The sequence below is a fragment of the Sturnus vulgaris genome, chromosome 11 (assembly GCF_052056855.1).
Source record: "Sturnus vulgaris isolate bStuVul1 chromosome 11, bStuVul1.hap1, whole genome shotgun sequence".
In the NCBI taxonomy this organism is placed as follows: domain Eukaryota; kingdom Metazoa; phylum Chordata; class Aves; order Passeriformes; family Sturnidae; genus Sturnus; species Sturnus vulgaris.
Genome location: NC_142253.1, coordinates 22,361,903 through 22,383,034, shown reverse-complemented (window position 1 = coordinate 22,383,034; position 21,132 = coordinate 22,361,903). Strand labels below are relative to the sequence as shown.

The 21,132-nt window shown below is 40.8% G+C and overlaps 1 protein-coding gene across 4 annotated transcripts in view; it reads left to right on the top strand.

Moving 5' to 3' along the window:
• Positions 1–21,132, top strand: part of FAM120A (family with sequence similarity 120 member A) — a 48,265-nt gene that overhangs the window by 3,507 nt on the left and 23,626 nt on the right. For 2 of the 4 annotated variants that reach the window (XM_088171735.1, XM_014891440.2), the window contains exons 2-8: positions 2,413–2,659; positions 7,309–7,391; positions 15,048–15,176; positions 15,643–15,739; positions 16,842–16,939; positions 17,230–17,513; positions 18,189–18,276. In XM_088171735.1, the coding sequence (XP_088027861.1) occupies positions 2,413–2,659; positions 7,309–7,391; positions 15,048–15,176; positions 15,643–15,739; positions 16,842–16,939; positions 17,230–17,513; positions 18,189–18,276 (1,026 nt within the window). Of the gene's footprint in view, positions 1–2,412; positions 2,660–7,308; positions 7,392–15,047; positions 15,177–15,642; positions 15,740–16,838; positions 16,940–17,229; positions 17,514–18,188; positions 18,277–21,132 lie in introns of all 4 variants that reach the window. The other 2 variants (XM_088171734.1, XM_014891439.2) reach the window with 1 other exon arrangement.

Below are 21,132 nucleotides of genomic sequence, written 5' to 3'. Positions count from 1 at the left end.
TAAAAATAACAGGTTCCTCCAGGTTATAACAAATATCCTCTGGGTACTTAGTTTTATTGTGACCTGGTGTTTTTCAGTTTAGGGGGAATAATGCCTAAACTTTAATGTGAAATAAGTTTGCTAAAATTTAAATATTTAGGCAGTGGAGTTCTTAATAACTCGAATACTTAGGGGAGACTATTTTGTTCTCAGTACCTAAAGGTGCTCATGTGTATTTACTCAGGCGGGATTCTCTTTTTCTGAGCCAGCACCACTGTTTACACAAGATTTAGATTTGAAAATTATTCCAACCTCCTGGCTGTGATTTCCACCACATCTCTCTCCCTGGGTTGCTTTTCAAGCCTGAATGTTCCTGGGTACCTCTGCATTTGTGAGAGCCTTGAGAAATTTCTCTGACTCCCATCTTGTTAGAGTTTTACCTTGTGGGTTAACTGTACTTTGGTAAATACAGCTCTTTTCCCTGTGATGGTTCAGTTACTTGAACATGGATTCTGGTATTCCCTGAACACACAGCAGCTTCATGCTGGGTTAGAGAGCTCTGTAAAACGGGGAGGGAACTGGAAGCTGTGGAGGTAGAGGAAATAGCTCATAGAAAATCAGGAGCTGCACACCAACCTTCCTCTTGCGTTACCTGCACACCCATGTCACACCTAGTGCTGCAGAAGGAATTCTCACTTGTTTTTTTATAGATCAGAGGTGCTTGTTGTGCATGAAGAGAGGTTGGGTTTGGAGATGTGGACATAATTTTATTCTATCCAGCCTTAATTAAAAAACATCAGAGGGATTTTTCTAATTTAAAACCTGTGACGACTGGTGGGTGGGAGTGGGATTAAGCCCAAGTTACCTTCCTTTAGCTAGGAACTATGTAAATCTGATGTCTTTACATTTTTCCGAAAATGTTTATAGTTTCTCCTATACCTTATGCTAGAGGACAGCATCATTGTGAGAAAAAATAAGTATGTGTATTCTTCTCACAAACAAAGTAAATTTCAAAAACAGTCCATCAAGGAAGTTTCTGAAGAAGTAACATTTTCTGAAGACTATGGGGTGGCAGGATTAGGAGTAGGGAGAGCTTAGTGAACTGGTAGTTTGTTTGCAGGAAAAGGTGAGGTGCTGGCTGTTCTTCAGGATCTGGCTTGAAAGGGAACATCTCATGAAGAGATGCACGGGAGAAGTAGAATTTGAAGTACCTCTCTGGAATTCGGTAGTTCAGCATCAGGTTCAGCAAGTGCAGGACGTGAGTAGAAGAGGAAGGGTCCCTGTAAACTTGCTGTGGGTGACTGCAGGGGCTGTAGAGTTTGGGACCTTGTCTACTGTTCTGAAGAGGAAATAAATACCCTTGCTGGCACTAAGGCTGTAGTTATTCATGCATACTGTGGAGACTGAAGCTAGTGGTTTTGTACTAGTCTATTTTGGGATAGCTTGCTATCTCTGTATTGTTGTTAAAATGGAATACTCAGTGAGGGTGGGTTATACCAACACCCAACTTCCAAGGGGATTTCTATATCACTGAATGTGTGTTAGGTCTGTGGATGGTAGAAGCATTAGGGATCCAAAGCCCTCAGGTGCCTGTAGTCGAGCATGCTTGTATGCACACTGTAGTTGTAGCAGTTCTGAAGGTGTGTTGGAATGCAGGACTGTAGGTCCTGACCTGTCCTCATGGGACTTTCAGTTTCAGTATAAGCTTCCTGATTAGAAAGAATTCCTTTTATATTTCCAGTATTAGGCATTGGCCCATGTCTCCCTGCACGTCTGTTTAAATCATCTGATTTTTGTAGCCTAAAATGTGTGCTTTGCTAGGCAACAGGAGTGGAGAGGTGAAGTTTGGGCTGAAGACTCAAAGCAGTTTGCACCATCAGATACAGCTGTGCATAAAGGGATAGGCTGAAGGTGGAAAGGAGAAAAAAGTTGGCTTAATAGAACCAGGTTTTCATTTGAAAAGTCAACAAAGTTATCTCTGTTCATCTGGGGTTGTGTTTGGCCTGTTTAAAAGAGGGCCAAAAAACTTTAAAAGGTATCATGGGTTTGCTTGATCATGGGGGGCATCTTCATGTACTGAATTGCTGGAGTACTCAACAGCCTCAAGGCTTACCCCATGAGCTGGTACAGACACTGGAACAGTAATGTCTTCAGAGTTCAAGTGTTTCTGGTAATCAGTTTTTTCAGATGAGTTCACCAGTACACAATGCCACTGCAGTGTGCAGGCTTCCAGAAGTGTGTGCTGTGCTTCCGAGTGCTCCTTACATCCTGTCCGTATGTGCTGCATCACTGGATTTTTTAAATTACTTAAAAAAATATCTTGAGTGTTTTAAATTCACTTGTAATTTCAGAAAGACCCACTATATCTTAAGAGCTGTGATAAATCAGTGCTGCCATTTATACTGAAGGTAATTGCTCTGTCTTCCACTATAGGTTGCACAGAGCATTGAGGATCATCATCAAGAAGTAATTGCTTTCTGCAGAGAGAAAGGTTTCCATGGTTTGGTTGCGTATGACTCCGATTATGCATTGTGCAACATCCCTTACTATTTCAGTGCCCATGCCCTAAAACTGAGCCGGAATGGGAAAAGCCTCACAACAAGCCAATACCTAATGCATGAAGTTGCCAAGCAACTGGACCTGAATCCAAATCGCTTTCCTATTTTTGCTGCTCTTTTAGGTAAGTGAAGATGCTTCTAGTCAGCCTTACGATTTCAGTTTCTATTAACTGTTTTAAAATAATGTGTGTGTAGTTTGACAAAGCACCTGGGGAAGGGCATCAATTTGTTCTGGACATTTCTGCTGTGTGGACTGGATGTGTGAGGTCGGGCGTGCCCAGTTTGTAGGAATCTTCGAGCAATGCAAATTGTGGCTGTCTAGAAAGAAGAGTTGAAAGCAAGGGTTCAGCAGAGCTCTGCCTAGCTAGAATGCTCTCTGTGGGTGGGGGAAATCAGGACAGTTGTGGTTCTAGTTTGGGTCTTGTATAGTGTATGAGGTCTAGTTTCAGTGGTACACTTTCCAAACTGGAAGTATGCTTTTGTCCTGAATTCTACCTAAAAATAACACCTATGGAGCGAAGGTGCTTGGTTTGCTGGGGCTTTTTTTCCCCTCACAAATGAGTATTGGACAAATATGGCAGCATGTCAGGTGAAACAGAAATCTGCTGAGCTATAATTGAGTAAAACTGCTCATTTCTGAAAGCACAAGTGACCAGCATTGTTCCATTCCATTGGTTTTGGCTGTGTACTTTCTTAGCCCTCCTTCTTCTCATGCTCATGAGCTTCTCATACTTAGCAGTATAGGTGGGAATGTCTCCAGTTTCACATTTCTGCTTAAATGGGACAGTTTTAACACACTCTATTTCCATAGCAGTGATACAGAATAACTGTCATACTCTCGCAGACAGAAGAGTGAATTAATTACTGACAAAGTTGACTCCAATTAATAAGATTTATTTAGAGTAGCTTTCTGGGAGCTGCCATGTTCTTGATCTTGTCATGCTGTGCAAACAAATTATGAAAGCTGGATTTTTAGGTTCTCACTCACTTTGTTTCAGTATGGTACATGATAGAGAAATAAAACTTCTTTGAAAGCTCTGAATGGGAGAGGCTTTGTGTTACCGTTTTAAATGCTAATATTTTAGCAGTCTTTAACATGGTTCTGAGTCCAGGAAGGCACCTTCCATGTTAAAAAGGAAAGAACCAGTGGATCTTGCAGTAGACAGCCACAAGTATTTGACTAGTTGGAGTTGCATTTTGTCAGCTGGTGTTTTTTCTGCCTGCACAGGTGTAGGGAGCGAAGGCAGAGGGTTGGCTGAGCTGCCATTGCAGGAATTGCATGACAGACTACTATTGCTAGGCTTTGTTTTGGAGTCTATAAATAAGTTGGGGCATGCCAGTTCAGTGAGTAAGAATTACTGCTGGAAAAGCAGTTTCCCAGTTGCAGATATGCTTTATGGACTTCATGGGAAATGTGGCCTTAAGTGGCCACACTGCATTCCAGCTGCATGGCCTGCTGAGGCTATGCTTGCTTATATAGCAATATTTTCTCTTATGTTTTCTCACTAGATGAGAAAAGTTCTGATAAAGTTTCTGAAGGCTTTGTAGTTTTATGCAAGAAAAGTTTTTTTCTTGTCTTTCATGACCAAATGTTTTTCAGCATGTTCTTAGGAAAAAGAAATTGGAGGTAATTACACATGATTACTCTTGAGATATTTGGTTGCTTTCCCCCTTCCCTGTCAAATTGGTACAAAGGTTAAAAACCCCCAGGTCAGCTACAAGTTTAGTTCTGAGTATTCTTTTGCATTTCTTGTATGTGTGTATTCAGTATGAGTAAGCAGAGTAAAGTTCATGGAAATCAGGATTTGAACAGAAGATACACCAAAGATCTTCCAGTGCTTGGGGATTTTGTGTTATATTTTAGGAACCCTTAGTATTTGGGATAGAAAGTGATTATATAAGCTGACAATAAACAGATACAGTTTGGCTTGAAGTACAGGCAATGTATTTTAATTTTGCAACCTTGGTAATATGACAACTTTTTAAATAGAATAATAAGTGCCTATATGCATATAGTTGTGTGTAGCATGGAATATGTTTAAATTAGGGTGGTTCATTTTCTAATCTAAATTTTTATATTTTTCATTGAATATCTGAGGGCTTGTCTGGCTTCACAGGTTATTCTGGCCTTGTTCCTGTGGCCTCTTTGAGTCTTTCTTGATCTGTTAAGTAGAATAAAGAAATGGGAAGGAATGAGTGAGTGTTTGATGACATGGGAAGGCACGTGAATATTTTCTGGGTACAGCAGCATAATACCCCATGCTAGTACTTTGTGAAGGAATAAAATAATGTATTCTGAAATAATTACAGTTAAGCTGCTGGTTTAATGTTTGCAATTCCAGCACACCCAAACTATTACTAAAGCTGTGATATCCATATTCAGCTTTAGGGGTGCAGATGTATTTCCCTGTATCCAGAAAACTAAAGTTTCTTAGTGTTCAGATTATTTCTTGTCATTAACTTCGAGAGTTAATTTGGGGAATGCTAAAACAGGAAAATCATCCTCAGAGTTTCAGTCTCACATTGAACAGTTGGAAAAGCCTGAGGAATGACACTAAACTGAGCAGTCAAAAAAATTGTTGTCAATGGCAAGCCATTTGGGATTGAGTTCTGTTCAGGGATAAAGTCTATTGAAATATTCCCTCAAAATATTTTTCTGACTGTATCAATGAATAAACTTCTGAAGATTGCTTTCAGATCAGGTTCTTTGCACACTGTGCTTGGTTGGCTTGGTTTATAGTTTTCTTTTCCTTCTTACAGCTTTTCATCCAGAAGGGGTTTATGGTTGTAGCACTGTAATATAAAGGCTATCCTTGGCATGGGTGATTAAAATGTGGCCTGGATACTGTGTCCTCCAAGCATGCTCTTAAAAATTTCTGTTCTAATTGCTGCTAATGTAAACAGGGCGTTGATTTGGGTTATTTTGTAACTTTTAACTCAAATACTTCAGAATAATACTAAAAAAGAAAAGCAACCCAAGCCTCAGCAAGTTGAAAAACAAACCCAGTGTGAGATATAGGACTCTAATTCAGTGAACTCTTTAGAGAGGGCCGTGGCTTCAATTAGTATCTAATTGCTTTAAAAAAAAAAAAAACCTAAGGCATACACTAAAATAAGCCATTAAAATGGGAAAAATCAATATATGTTGAGGTTGTTCAGCCAGGTCAAGAAATAGAGGTTGCTTATGTAATGTTGATCTCTTTCCCACTGTGACAGCACTTTGTAACATGTTTAGTTATGGAATCCTGTTCTGCTCCTCAGTAAAATTTTAGAACTACGTAAGGTAAGTACAGCATCACTTATAATTGGAGAACATAATTAGAACCAATTGAACACTGCCTATGTGTGTTCTGGGGAATGAATTAAGCGCAATTACAAATGGAGACCAAACAAAATTGAGGCTTTGGTGGAAGGGAGAGAGGCCCTGACTACTTTAAAAGGTAGCATCTGCAGGAGTGATTGTTAGTTGTCACAGAACTGTCCTGCTCTGGCTACAGTAGATTTTTGCAGGCCTGTAGTAGAAAAACTGTCTAATCTTACCTTGACCAGATTAGTGAGTGCGACTGTTATATGCAAACTTGTTGAATCTTTCTGATGTGGGATTAAAGTTTAGCTCCTAATGAAAAAAAAAAATTATAACATCTCCTTGATGGAGATCTCAGTAGTGGGTGAAGTATTGATTGGGCACAAAGACTTCTCACTCTGAGAAGGCATCGGCTTGTCACCAAGCAGGGGACAGCTTTCCTGGCTTTCACAGGGTAAAGAGCATTAAGAGCAAACTAGATGATTTTACAAACAAAATATAAGGAACGAAAACAGTTGTTGTAATATTCAGAGAATCTTTTCATATTCTTTATGAGCAGTGCATTCACTAAGAAGCTGCTGCTCTATAAAGCCAGGTATTGAATATATCTTGAAGTTCTCTACCAGAATTGTGTTAATACATTCTGTTTAGCTCTTCGTAAAGTTCGTGTTCACAGCCGTTGTGCTCCATTAGAGGTTGATTTGTTATGTCTTTGATTAATACAGATATTTTAAATGTTTCCTAGTAAGAAAATTTTTTGAGTGTGATGTGCGTTGGAAAAAAGGTGACTTTCCATTAGGTATGAACAGTATGGTAAATTCAGTCTCTACCTCTGTCCGTGGAAACAACAAAATAATTTCCCAGTTTCTTCTGTGCTGTCAGCCCAAGGTCCCATCTGACCTGGTCAGGTTAGCAAAAGAAACTTCAGATACTGGGAACCTGCTAAGTGTCACTGGAGCTGCTGGTGTTCCTGAAGGTTAGATAAACCTGGCTGGTGCCTTGCTGCTTGACCCATGCTGCACAGTGGAGCAGAGAGCAGATTGCAGAGACAGCTCCCGTGTGGATCAGTAATGGCACTTGCTGGGCTGCAGAAAGGCCTTACGAGCATGTGTCAGGGAGCAGCAGGACGGGTTCTTACTCTTTTGCATGTGCATTGTGAAATCTGTTGAGGATTCCCTGAGAGGACACACTGGCATGAGATGGACCCCGTGTTGTGCCTGGCTCCATTGCTGCTGTAGGGTGAGCTGGTTTCATGGAGGAGTGCTCCTCACACACACCCAGTGGCTCTTGCTGCAGCAGCAGCATGCTAATTAGGTTTTTCTGGTGTAACAGAAAGCTATCTGCAAGTTTAATCTGTTAATCCTCTTGATCAGGAGTTGAGGACTGATTGCAGATTTGTTTGCTGTATGTAGAAACGGTTTGTAATGTTTTATGGTGCACTTAAACGAGTTCTGCATTATGTTCCAGGTAATCATATTCTACCTGATGAAGATTTGGCTTCCTTTCATTGGAGTTTACTTGGTCCAGAACATCCACTAGCTTCACTTAAGGTACAAATTTAATGTAACTAGGAGAATTTAAGCTAAAATCAATGCTGCTGGTTAACAAGAGCAATGTGATAGCTTAATTGAGAGCAGCTCTGTGAGGCCCTTGTGCTCAGTCACCCTCAGGTGGCCGAGTCCCTGGCTGCAGAGGATACCTGGGGTCATTGGCCTTACAAGACTAAACTTAGCCTGCATGATCCCCCTCAGTGCCCTTCAGCTGCACAGGCCAGAGCTCCAGTGTGGTTTGGCTTGCAGAATGCAGCTTCTTCCTCTTCTTTGTCTTGAAGAGGAGAGTTTTTTGTTTGGTCGTGTTCTTCAGCTATCAAAAATAATGAGCTGTATATCTTCATACCATCGTGTTTTATTTTCTGCTGCTTTGAGTTTGTGTGTAATCATCTGTTTTTGAGACTTAAAGCGTAAATATGCTGTAGAACAGATTGCAAGAGAAAGCTGAAGTGACCTTTGGTAGGTTTTGGGGGGGTTGAGACAAGTAAGTTGCCTGATGCTCTTAGTTTACAGTGTGTGTTCTGCTGCTTGATCACACTTGCCTCGTGTCATCTGCCAAGTAGAGGGCTATAAAAGGGAAACTGGACACATCAGAGAATGGGATCATAATGACCTTTCTCTCTGCCACAGCAGATACATCTGTTTGCTTTTCTCCTAAGGTACCACGTAGCAAATAATATGCTTTTTGTAAGTTCTGTCAGACTGTTTTGTTATCTCTACAGCAAAAGTAGGTGGGGTTTTTTTCCTCTTCTGTTCTGAAAGTTTATGAAGCCTTGAAAACTTTTTTTGCCAAAGGTAGAATTTAAGACCAGATTCCAGATTTTCAGCAGAATTTTTAAAGCTTGCACATGCATTGCTTAGTGAACAGCTGTGACATTTGATGTTACACTCGTCTCTATTTTGCTGCCGCTGTGGTGTTTAGAAAGGTAAGTGTAAGCACATTCCAGTGGCAAAACAAAACCTGCATGCATGCTTGCTACTTTCTTGTAAAATTTGAGGTGAAAAAATAAGTGAGTGTGCCTGTATTTTCATTTTTTACTAAAGAGGTTAAAATGTAGGGCTTCTTGCCAAGTGGTTGATAAACTTTCTGGTGATTGTTTTCAGTGGTCTAGCCTGAGTAGACTTGTTTGTCAGTCAGGTCAGATTATGACTTCAGACACCTAGACCTTCTGGAAAGCCCTCTAAATTTATACTGAATTATTTGAATGAAAATTAGATATTTTTCACTTTTGCATCTGGCTGTATCTGTTCAGTGGAAATGCCAACCGGACTTTTTAGCTGGCATCCGAAGGAAGTGAAACATGTACCCTCAGAGCATATTGGCCTGCCATAGGCAGTCCTCCCTGATGGATTTTATCTGTTGACCAATGTGATTAGATATGAAAGCAGTTCCCATTTGGCTGTTAAAGGTTCTGTGAAAACTGCTGCGCTGTTAGCAGTGCAAAGCCCCAGATGAGTGCCTTGACTGAGGAAAAGCTAGCACAACAGAAGATTTGTTGAATTTCATGGCAGCTTGCTGGCCATTTGTTCAGTGCACAGCCCCAAACAGCACAGCACCTCTGTCTCCTGCCTGGCAGTGGTGTCAGGTGGAAGGACACATCTGCACCAAACCAGTCGTCTTTAGTTACTTGCAGTGGAACAACTGCCTGTTTGTTTCATCTTTAATTTTACAGTGCTCATGGTTTGAAATGATGACTTGTTTCAGGAGCTCATTAATTGAGTTTAATTTCGTTGATATGCTGGTGTGTCAGTGATGTCACCACGGCTCTCTGTAGGGACCTCTTCAGTGTACATGTGCACAAAGCAATATTACTTGTAAATTTTATGAATGCTTTAAAAACTCTAAAAAAACATTTCTATTAACCACCAGGCTGATAGCAAGGAGTAGTTTCAGAACAGTCCCAAAAAGCACAAGACTTCATGAAAACTAGAAATGAGGGGAAGTTGTTGTGTTTCCCCAGGATGTCCTTCCTGGGCTGTGCTTACAAACTTTGCTTTGTTTTGTCTATTTAGAGTCACAACTGAGTGTTCTCCATGCTCGGGAGCCAAGGGCTTTAATCCTACACCTCTTTCAGCTCAGGATTTAGAAAGGTTTTCCTCATTGTATGAAGATTTTAATCTTTTGTCTTTAAAACAGTATGTTCTTTAGCATCAAAATGGACAGATTCTGTTCCAGTGGCCGGATTTGTTGCTTTTCAGGGAGAACTGTGACAGTTAATAAAGTACAATTTATTTCCTGCATTCTCTTTCAATCTTTTATTATGCTGGAGCAAAATAGATACTTTTCCTTCAAGAGAAGCTTTGCCAACTCACCAGTGAAAACAGGTAACTAAAAAAAGAAATTATGAGCTTTGCTGGTGGCAGTTGCTGAGTCTCCCCTGGAGTCACCATGGGGAGGTGAAAAAAGCAAACCAGAGGAACCCCTACCTCTATTTTAATTGGAGGAGTGTTCATCCAGGAACAGCTGAGTAGAAATGGGAAGATGGGAGGAAAATGGAAAACCTGACTGAAGAATCCGTACCTGACATCTGGAAGGAAGTGAATCCGAGAGTCAGGACAAAATCTCTATGTGCTGGATGAAAAGCCTTTCAGGAGACACCAACAATCCTGTCAGCTCAGCAGAACTGGGAAGATTCCATGGCCAAATTTAATTTAAGAAATATGAATTGCTGTTGCTGCAACAGGGAGAAAGACTCAAAAGCCGACTCTGTGACCTGTTGTGAGTCAGGATCTCATCTGTCCAGATGTCCCTGTGGAAAAATCTCGTAAGAGTGCAGATCTGCACTTGAGTCCTGTTACCTGCCTGAGAGCAGAGTTCACTGAAATGACCACCCTAAATCAGAGATTTGAAACAAGAAGAGTTGATAGATTTCCTGAGAAATCATCTGATTGCTAGACCTTGTTTGTAAACCAGCATTATCCTACTTTTTATTCGTGTGCTTTGGGATTTCTCCCAAAGACAATTTGATTCTTATTCTGGAAAACCCGGTTACAGTATGGTGCTTCAAGATCAATGTGTAATGCTGTCAGAATGAGTTTGGGAGGGCAGTTTCTTACCTCTGGAAGGAATTAGTGCCTGTTTGGGAGCACAGACCACCGAAGAAGTGCTGACTCTTCATTCACAAGGTAACCTTAGAAACAAAGCTTAATGTAGTCTCCCGTTATAAATTAGAAATGTATGCAGGGAAACCCCATCTCCTTGGTTGTTCCATCTCAGTGGAGAGGCAGAGATGCTTCTAGAAAGCAATCCAGAATATGCAGGTTAGGCTTCCTCTGAATCTCTCTAGGAAATTCCTGTCTTACTTCGTTGGCTTCAGAGGGTGTTTGCCAGAGGGAGACTAATATGTGAAATAGGTGCCTAGGCAATTTGCTGCTGCTCACATGACACAGGCGACTCTATTAAGATACACTTCAAGTAAGTGCCTTGTTTTGTGTGGGATTTTTTGATAAGGGTCATCATAATGCAGGTCAGAAACGACCTCAGGAGGTCATCTAGTACAGCGTCCTGTGAAAAGTGTGGTCAGCTTGAGGTCAGAGCAGATTGCTCAGGGCAGTGCCTAGACTATTCTTGAAAATCTCCAAAGTTGGAGACTATACAGCCTGTCTGGGCTGCCTGCCCTGTGGTTTGATGGTCTCGATGGTGAAGATGCTTTGCCTTGTGTGCAGTCTGAGCCCTTCTTGTTTCAGGCTATATCTGGCGTCTTTTGCTCTTGCACAACGTACTGCTGTGAAGAGCTTGGCTCTCTGTGCTCAGTTATCTTTCTGTGGGTAGTGGAAGGCTGTATTTGCAAAGCCTTGACTTTGCCACACTGGATAAGCCCCATTCCCTTGGCCCTTTCATTCCAGAGCAATTGCTCCTGACTCTTTGACCACCTGGATGGCCTGCAGAATCAGCTCAACTGTTGTGACATGCGGCTGGAGCCCCAGACAGAATGCAGTGCTCTGGAGTACATCTGCTGTGCACTGAGGAGTGGTGCACAGGTGAGCCTGGGTGTGCCAGGGTGCACCCCCGGCTCCTGTTCTGTCTACTGCATCTTCCAGCCCCAGGTCCCTTTTAACACACCTGCAGCCTGTGGAGTAGCCAGGGGTTATTCCTGCCCAGGTGCAAGGCTTCACTTCTATAGCTATAGAATTTCTGAAGGCTCCTGTGGCTCATCTCTATGGCTTGTCAGGGAGTTCTGGATGGCAGCCCAGCCCTCAGGTTCAGAATGGGCTGTCCACGAGTCTCAGTGAGGTCTGTCTGTATCACATCTTTGGCTTGTGCTTCTGCTCTCTTCTTTGCTTTCTGATGTAATTTGTATTCCTCTTCGTATCTTCAGCCTTTCCACTCTGCAGCAGAAAAATTATGTTCTCTGTGTGTTGCCTCACAGCAACCAAATGTTTGAGGTCTCTTTTTTAATGGTTTGAAAATGAAACTGAACCAATTATCTGTTTCCAGCAGGCATAGCTTTAAATGTGGTGTTGATTAGTCTCTGCACGCTTTGCTTCCTGAAGACATTGGACAGCTCGGGTGTTCCCAAAATTGGGGAACTTTTCCCAAGTGTAGCTTAGATACCTTCTACACTGATCAGGAGATCATCTTGTGGAGTTGTGCTTATGAGTCTGTTCTCTTCCAAAAAAACCCCATTTTTACCAGTTTATTTTGTCAAACCCAAGGCATTTTTAGCTTGTTGCTTCTGTGTTTGTAATATTACTTTGCCTCTGGTTTTGACAAATACCCTTATAGAATTCACTGCGTTTTCCCACTTAGTCTTTTCAGAGTGCACAAATTAGTGACTTTTGGTTTCTGTCAGTGTTCTGTCACAAACTGAAGGAGTCCTTTTACAACTAGCAAAGAAACTGGGCTGCTAAGGTCTCCAACGTGATTGCCTGCAAGTATGGGACCCACCCCCATGTTTGCCTTCCAAAGTTGAATTTCTGTGTTGTTGCTTGTCTGAAACGCTTCTCTAGAGGATAAGGGGAAAAAGTAACTCTTCTAATAAAAATTGGTCAAGCATGCTGCTGCTTTTGCTCTAAAATGCTTTGTGTGACACTAAAAGTAAGTTTGAACCACCAACACATGCTCTGTAAATTCCACTTCAATTCTGAATTTTTCCTATCCCTAACATGAAGTAAGACTTAGCTTGTATTTTAATGCACACAGGAATAGAAACATTCTTTATGATTTATCATAAAATCTACAATTTTGGATTTCTGGAAAGTTCTGAAATTAATAGGAAGATATTTTATTCTTTAATATCAGGAAAGTACATCTTATTTCACCATTTTAATTTCAGATTTTTGTGTAGCACATGTCATTATACTCTTAGTTTTGAGGATATTCTCACATCTGCACTGGATGTCTTTGAAACAGAAGAAAGTCCAAATATGTGAAATGTGTCTAGATCTGTAAAACATTCTTCCAGAAGGTCTCAGCTCAGGATTTAAGAGTATGCTCTAGTGAGATCTTGAGACTGTTTATAGGCAGCTAAATGGGAGCAATATGCAAAGTGAGCCCTTGATAGGCCTCACTTGGGCTTCAAACTTCTAGGGCCTGAGCTGGCTGTTAGTGCCAGATTGATGTGATGTCTTCTCGTGATGTGAGCTTTAAATGGTTTATTCAGTATTGCCATCATGGACATCACATAAATTAACAGGATATTGCTTACTCCTGTTATCCACTGTGTTTCCAAGCAGAGATTGCAGGAACACTTTGGGAGCAGTGCAGGGTTTCTGCAAGGATGCTGCAGAGAGCACATCCAACATGACACAGCCATGGAATGATTCAGTTGTTTTAGAGATGGGTAATTGTTACACATATGAGGAAAATGGGAGGTATTCAGCAGCTGACTTGGATTACCAGGGAGAAGAAAATCTATTCCTTTTTCTGGTAAAATTGGGCAAAATTTCATCACCGATATTTATGACTCTAAGCTTATGTGTGAGTATGATCTATATTTAGTATTATTGTCTATATTCATTGTTTACTACATTGCTTAGTATATTGTTTACTAGTGTAAACTTAGATTTTAGTATTTGAGATAGAAATAATTATGCTGGTACTGACTACACTAAACAAAACTGTTCTTAACTGTTCACAAGGCATGGACTGACAGAACATGGGAGGAATAGTCTTAACCTGAAGAGGAGGGCCGGATTAGGTTAGTTATTAGAAAGAAATTCTTCCCTGTGAGGGTGGGTAGGCCCTGGCGCAGGGTGCCCAGAGGAGCTGTGGCTGCACTGGATCCCTGGGAGTGTCCAAGGCCAGGATGGATGAATCTTGGAGCAACCTGGGGTAGTAGAAAGTCCTTGGCTATGGCAGGGGATGGAACTGGATGGACTTTAAGGTCCCTTAACCATTCTGTTTTTTTGTTTACTTGAGGCTTATGAAATATAGAGCTGATCTCATGTCGAGAATGACCAGATATAGAATGAATATCCTGACATTTGTAAAAAGTAGACATTAGGAGAAAGAAATTAATAAAAATGGGTCTCTGGCTAAAATTCCATGGTCTAAATATGAAGATGGCAGTGTAAGAAATCACATCATAAGTAGATCAGATAACAGCAGGGAAGAAAATAATCATACGTGGTAGACCCCATATAAGATGAAAAGGAGTTGTGGTATGGGTTTTAAATTTGCAAAGATAAAACTACCGAAGTTTAATCAGAATTTTGCATAAATGTTTCTGACAAGACAGAATTGCTCTATTTTCTAGTAAAGTGTGATCTCTCTGTGTCGAAAACAGTAAGGATGCATAAAGATCTTTCGGATTTTTTTTGCATCTTAAAAAAATACAATTGTAAAATCGTAATAGTGATCTCTCAGATTCTGAATTGCTCAATTTTACAAACAGGCAGATTAAAAGATGTTAAAAGCAAAAACTGTCTGCCCCTAAAGGCCCAGGCAGAGTGCTTCAGAATTGCTCAGAGGTTCCTGCCAGAATTTTTAGAAATTGCTCAGTCTTCTTCTAGAATGTAGGACACATGTTTGGAGACCTCCTTCCTGGCCCTGTGAGTCTGTGCAGCACTTGGGATGGGAGCAGAAGCTGCTGGTGATTGAGGAGTTCTTCAGATCCAGTTGGCAGCTCTGCTCCCTGCCTGGAATTTTACAGAGGTCCAGGCCTGAAGTTTGTGTTCCTCTTGTAGGATTACACAGGGCACATAGGAGCAGGCATTCCCATAATCATAGGCCAAGTCGTAATTTATTTTCAGGAATAACCAATTGAATGCTGAGGTGGAAGTCCTGGGTTTCCAGTGGGTCTTCATCAATTCTGCTGTCACTTTACACTCAGAAAATAAACTGTGTCAAAGTATTTCCTGGCATATATATGTGAGTGTATGATGAAGACTATGGTGTATGATGAATTAGATGAAGCATTTTGTACTGGAGAAAATGTGCAACTAGAAAGCAGTAAAAGAATCTGCATTGTTGACCTTGTTTGTTGTCGGAGCTGATACTTAACCAGGTTTACATGAGGGTGAGGTTTCACATATATATAAATACATTGTAATTGTGTGAGTCAGTCTATAAGGTGAAGTCTTAAAAACAAAGCAGAAGGCCCAGAAGAAGTTGGATAGTCCATGTGGGAACAGAGAGTTTGTTGCAGATACTGTCAGTAGAGGGGGTTTCGGCTGTGTGCTTATTCCCTGCTTACCTGCCATGTTTGCTCACAGGTACGCGCTCACCAGTTAGTTTTACCGCCGTGTGACGTAGTGATCAAAGCCGTAGCTGACTACGTCCGCAACATTCAGGACACCACTGATTTGGATGCCATAGCAAAAGATGTTTTTCAGCATTCACAGGTGAAGTATAAAGCCAAGTATTTTCTTGTTTTCTTTTTCTAAAATCAATTTTGCTGCACATTTGTGTTGAAGAATTTCACTTGATAAAATAGTGATTTGATCAGTTGATAATATGAATCTGTTGATATTGCAGTGGCTCAGCTGTCCTAATTTCATGTTCCATGCTTTCTGGGGGTGAAAATTAAACTTGTGTTTACCCCTCAGTGCTGTAAATTCTTGATAACCAGAGCAGTTTGTAGCCTAACTGTGTTCAGTACCTTTGAGAATCAGATGTACATGAAGGCTGAATGTTTAAACTTTACCCTTGCATGGGTTGACATAACATTTCTTGTACTGGAGCAGTGCTGCGCAGCCCTGGAGGGTCCACAGTCCTGAGATATGGTGTACATTAACTACTGTACAGCCCTGTGCTGACCTACAAGTGACAAACCTGTATATACTTCTGACAGATATTTTTTTATTTTAGTCTAGAACAGATGACAAAGTCACTCGGTTTAAGAGAGCGGTTGCTTATTACTCGGCAACTAATAAACCTATGCCATTTCATCCACCACATTACCTAGGTAAGTAATGACAGCAACCAGGCTTTTCGTTTTGACCAAAACCTGGGGTAACCCTAAATCAGAAATTATATTGGTGGCAGCCTCTTAGAAAAATGTTTGTATCTTCTGGCAATTCTCATTGACCTGTCAAAATGAGGTTTCAGAAGAAGGTTTTCATAGGATATGTGCTGAGGTTGTATTCTTGTCCCAGAAGAGAGCAACCTGGATTACTTTTCTTCTTGGCTATTGCAGCATCCATTCTGGCATGGGGACTTTTGAGAGAATGATGCTGGGAACAACTGAAGTCTGGTGCCCACTCCCATTCATGAAGACAGTTGCTATTTCCAGTCATTAAAAAGTATTTGCTCTTTCTCACTGGCCTTGCTGGCATGTTTTAGAAATCCCTTTATAGTCTTTGATTTTTTTGGTGTCATAACAAACCTGTTCACATTGCAGCCACACATTGTTGTGGTGTTGCAGATTATTCTCAAGGCTTAAAAATTAAAATGTGTGATCACAGGATTTCCTACTCATGCCCCAATCTTAACACTAAAATGTCATTTTAGCTGAAATTTTCTAAAGATCTTCAGTTACCATACTGATACACTGACACAGATTTTTCCTGCTCTTTTTGAGGGTGTGGGGTGTTTTTATTTACATCCAAAGACCTGCACTAAAGAGTTTAGAGGCTACTCTAGGTCAAATACTCAAAATGCCAGCATTCTGTGTCTGTGACATTGACAGCGTCTCCATTAAGACATCTCTTGGGGATTTTTTTCTTGTAAGCTGCCTTTGATTGCCAGATAGAATAGGAATGTGCAGCAATGAGATACAAACACCTGAAAGAAGGTGAGACACATAAAATGTACTTCAAAAGCTATAAAGCTTGTGAAAAGCTACACTCCATACTTGACACAAATATTACTCTGTTTGTCCTTTTGCTTCTATGGTTTATTTATTCTTGTTCTTTTAGCATTACTGTTTTCTGCTATACCTTTAAGTTGATTTAATTCATTTTTACCTTTCAATAAATATAGTGTCAAATATGGAGTGTTTTCATGAGTGCTTGATTTTTTTCTTTTTTTTTCCTTCCCTTTTCCTCTTCTCCCCTGCAATACAGCAGCCAGACCGAATCAGTTTGGTATGCCTGGGATAGTGCCACCATATGTTCCTTCTCAGATGCTTAACATTCCACAGACCTCACTACAAGCAAAACCTGTGGTAAGTACAGCTTCTGCCCTGCTCCTTGAGAGAGGCCTGCTGTGCCCAGTGAACTGGAATCCAGGTGGGAAAGGTGTAGCCAGCTTTTTCAGTGTGGGCAGTCACTGACTGAATTTTAAATCTGTAACTAAAGTGATGCTACAGACTCTGGTGGAACAGTTTTTGTGGATGCTCAAGATGGCTGAGTTTTAATGCATTCATTTGGAAAAGGCCACTTGACTGAAGAATGTATTTTGTTTTAAAAGCAAAGCTTTAGTTGTCTTCACTCAAGAGAGATCCCTTTATTTTAGGCCCAGCAGATGTCCAGTCAGGGTGGGGCCCAAGGCCAGGGTCCATACCCATACAGCCTCTCTGAGCCAGCCATCACCTTGGAAACAGGTGGAAAAAGTCTGTCTGAGCAGAACAATTACAGTAACATTCCTCATGAAGGAAAACACACACCATTGTATGAACGGTCTTCTCCAATAAATCCAGCCCAGAGTGGGAGCCCTAACCATGTGGATTCAACCTATTTTCCTGCCTCTTCTACATCTTCGTCCTCTGACAATGATGAAGGCAATGGGGGTGCAGTGAAGTAAGTTTCTCGTGAGGATGTTCTCTTACTCAGCTTCTGTTAAAATGAGCTTACTTTCAAAGTCGTTTACCTGTGTCCTGAAAGTAAGAATCATAGAATCAGTCTTAGAATACCCTGAGCTGAAAGGGACCCACAAGCATCACTGAAGTCCAACTCCTGTCAGAGCTGGACTTCGCAGAAATCTGCAAATTAGTGATATGCTAGACCTTAAAAAGATAGTTCTGAGTCACTAGGACTGCAGACGTGTATGGTTCAATCTCATCGCCTTCTTCCTTAAGCAGGAATACAAAACCAAATAGTGTTGGATGTTTTTCCTCTTCTGCCCTTATGTTTTATTGAGAGAGTGAGGTTTTGATAAATGTCACAAAGCCTTCCAGTGCTTTACTTTGTATAAAAAATATTTCTGCTTCACAGTATAATTCATTGCAATTTCAGAATCTAAAATCTACAGAACTTGACTGAACTTGTAGTGTTTACATGTCCTAAGTTTGGGTGTAACGTAATGTGAATGTCAGAAATTCTTCTAAGACTCCTGCAAATGGACATTTGCAATGGAAAGCATCCCTTAAAATCAGAGTATTTTGCCCAAAATTCTGGTCACGGACACCAAGGATTTATTTCACTGTCTCTCAAACTGTATTTTAATATGATGTTTTTCCTTCTGTTGTCCTTCAGCCATGTCAGTGGGAACAAAATAGGCTGGGAAAAGCCAGGAACCCAGTCAGAAGGTCAAACACGTGGAGAGCTGGGAGACCAAACAAAGGTATTTCCTAAATTCCAGACATCACATTTTATTACTTTGTGTTAAAGCTTTACAACAAACTCGGAGGAGAATTTGGATCCATAATATTCAGTGCAAACGTGTACACCTTGAGAATTATGAAGCAACAACTTAAGTGTACAGGAGGAAGATTTCCAAGGACATTGTAGCATATACATAAAACCAGCATGAAATAGGATGTTTTAGAAAATACTAGATATAAACCAGGAACAAATCAATAACTTTGTTTGGCCCTTAGCCAACAATCTCACCCTCCGATGTTGCTCTCTAGGTTTCCAGTAGTTCGTGTTGGATTTTTAGGAAGGAGTGTGTCAGTCTGAGTGTCTGTGGAGTCAGAGTCCATGTCCTGTAACCCACAGTGCAGTAAGCACAGCTGTGACACCGTCTGTGTTATCCACGGGCCACTGCAGGTGTATTAGAGCTCAGCCGAGGAGTTAAAAGTCCTTTACAACTGCATGGTAGGAATTTCACATAATGCTTGTTAAAGTAGCTCCATGGGGCCAGTTAGTGTTGCAGCTTAACTAGGTAAGGATGGGCTAGATAAACACTTGATAAAGATTTATCGTTACTAAATTTGAGATTTCAAACCTAGAACATGATGGTGTCTGTCCCATGTGTGATCTGTGTTTGGAAAGAACATTCAGAGCATTTGCACTTATATCTGTGTGCCTTGATGGTGGAGCTGTACACCAGGTGTTAACTGACAAAAACCCCTGATCTTGAGTTAGTTACACTATGAGCAAGCAGAACATTTTCCCTGTACTTTTGGCACAGGAACTCCAGTAAACTTGGGCTTTTGTGCTCAAAATACCAAGTGGATGATTTCTTCCATCAGGGGTTATTATTTCTGCAGACTCCACCTGTAGGATGACTGTCTGCCTGGGGAGTAGTCTCCGTATGCAAATGCTAATTTGACCTATTACATTCCTTTCTTCTCTGCTGGGCCGGACCCTGTGTGCAGCAGCCCTGTGGGTCCCCCAGCCCTGGGCGTGTCCTTTCCCAGAGACGGCCACACTGAGCCAGAGCTGAACGAGCACTCACTAAACTTTCCAAGACATGTATGCACAGGCTGACTTAAATATATCCAGTTTAATGTAGTAATGCTCCTGAGCTTTACTTACCTGTTTGTTTTTTATTATCAAACCACTTTGTCAGCCCTCAGTAGCAGGAGAATGCAGAAGTATCTTTTGAGCACAACAGGAAGGATTGTGAGTGCATTTTGTAAATGAACTCATTTCCTGGACAGGTGAACATTAGTGATTGAGAAAAGAGGTAGTACTTCCTTAAGAAGTTGCCCAGAGAAGCTTCCCCATCCCTGGGAGTGTCCAAGGCCAGGATGGACAGGTTTTGGAGCAAACTGGGATAATGGAAGGTGTCCCTGCCCATGGCAGGAGTGGAATGAGATGGTCTCAGAAGTCCCTTCCAGTCTGTGATTGTCTGAAGATTTCAACTGAGTGAGCTATGTGAATTTCTTAAGTGCTGAAAATCCATCATAGGTCAGGCAGGTAGCAGCAATCCTGACCCTCCTTTCACTTGACTTAAATGTCAAAAGTTCCTTGCAGTTATCTCACAGTATGATTCTACATGACAAAGGTAAACTCCTCTCATTTGGCTGGATGAATATTTCTAAAGAAAAGAATCACCTTTTAACTGTGATGTTTCCTCATCTTAGGTGTTGGAATATTGCTGGAGCAGATTCAGGAAGAGCCTGGGTACTGCAGTCAGGAAAAGCATTGCTGTCATATGGGGGTTTTTGTCATCTTCCCTGTGTGCCTCCAGTAATTGATAGTTCTGTAAACTTCTCGCTGTGGTTCAGTATTACTGATTTATAGTTGTTGGGGTAGTAGAAGAGAGGGGGGGAAAAGAATCTTTAACCTGATATAGAAATATTTGATACTATAACACAGATTTAGTGAAGCTGTGATAGAAAAGCATTTGGTAATAACTTGTTGTTTTGGAAGTGTTCTGGTTTACAGGTTTTAACCATTTCGTCTGTATGTTTTCATTTTTATGACTCAAGTGAGGTCTGTATTACCAGCTAAAATACAGTCTTTCAGTAACATACTCTTTGATTGTGTGATTAAAGTGTCATCCGAAAAGAAGGTTACTTTTGGGTATCTTGTTAAAGCCCGTTTTTACTACCTACACCTTTCTGTAGAAGACTTTTGGAAGTTGTGAGGGGTTTTTTGTTGTTTGCATTCAGGTTTGTATTTTTCGTGGGTCTGAAGTGAGCTGCCTGAGTTGTTTGGGCCGATTTCGTATGTTACGTGTTCTATGGGATTTCATGCTTTGGCCATTTCCGTTTTAGCTTTACTTTTCAAGTCTTAGGAAGCATGTGAACTTCTTTACTCATTGTGAAAATACTCATGCGTGATGTATCATCAAGCGATCAAATTTTGGTCTCAAAAGTTTTTACTGTTGCTATAATAATTTATAGGCGTGAAGCTAACATGAACTCTTAAGCTAAAACCAGCTCTTGGTTTTGAAGACCAGGATTTTTAGGAATGAACTCTAAATTATTTTTGGTTGTATCTGTGAGAAATCAACATAAAATCCTTATAAAGGCTGAGAGGTTTACAGTATATTTTTATGCATCATATTTTCCCTATAAGTTTATGAACTGCACTTCTAGACCTGGAATAGAATGGCACTTTAGTCTTCCAGTCAGAAAACTTCTCCATTTTCTCTTACAGTCTTCTTAGAGATAGAGCTTTTATGTTAAAAAAACCTCCAAACAGCAAAAAAAACCGACAACATTTACCGAGCTATTGAATTTGGACACCGTGTATTTTGGATGTTATTTAATTGAACCTTGTAATTTTCCCTGTTTCGTCTAGA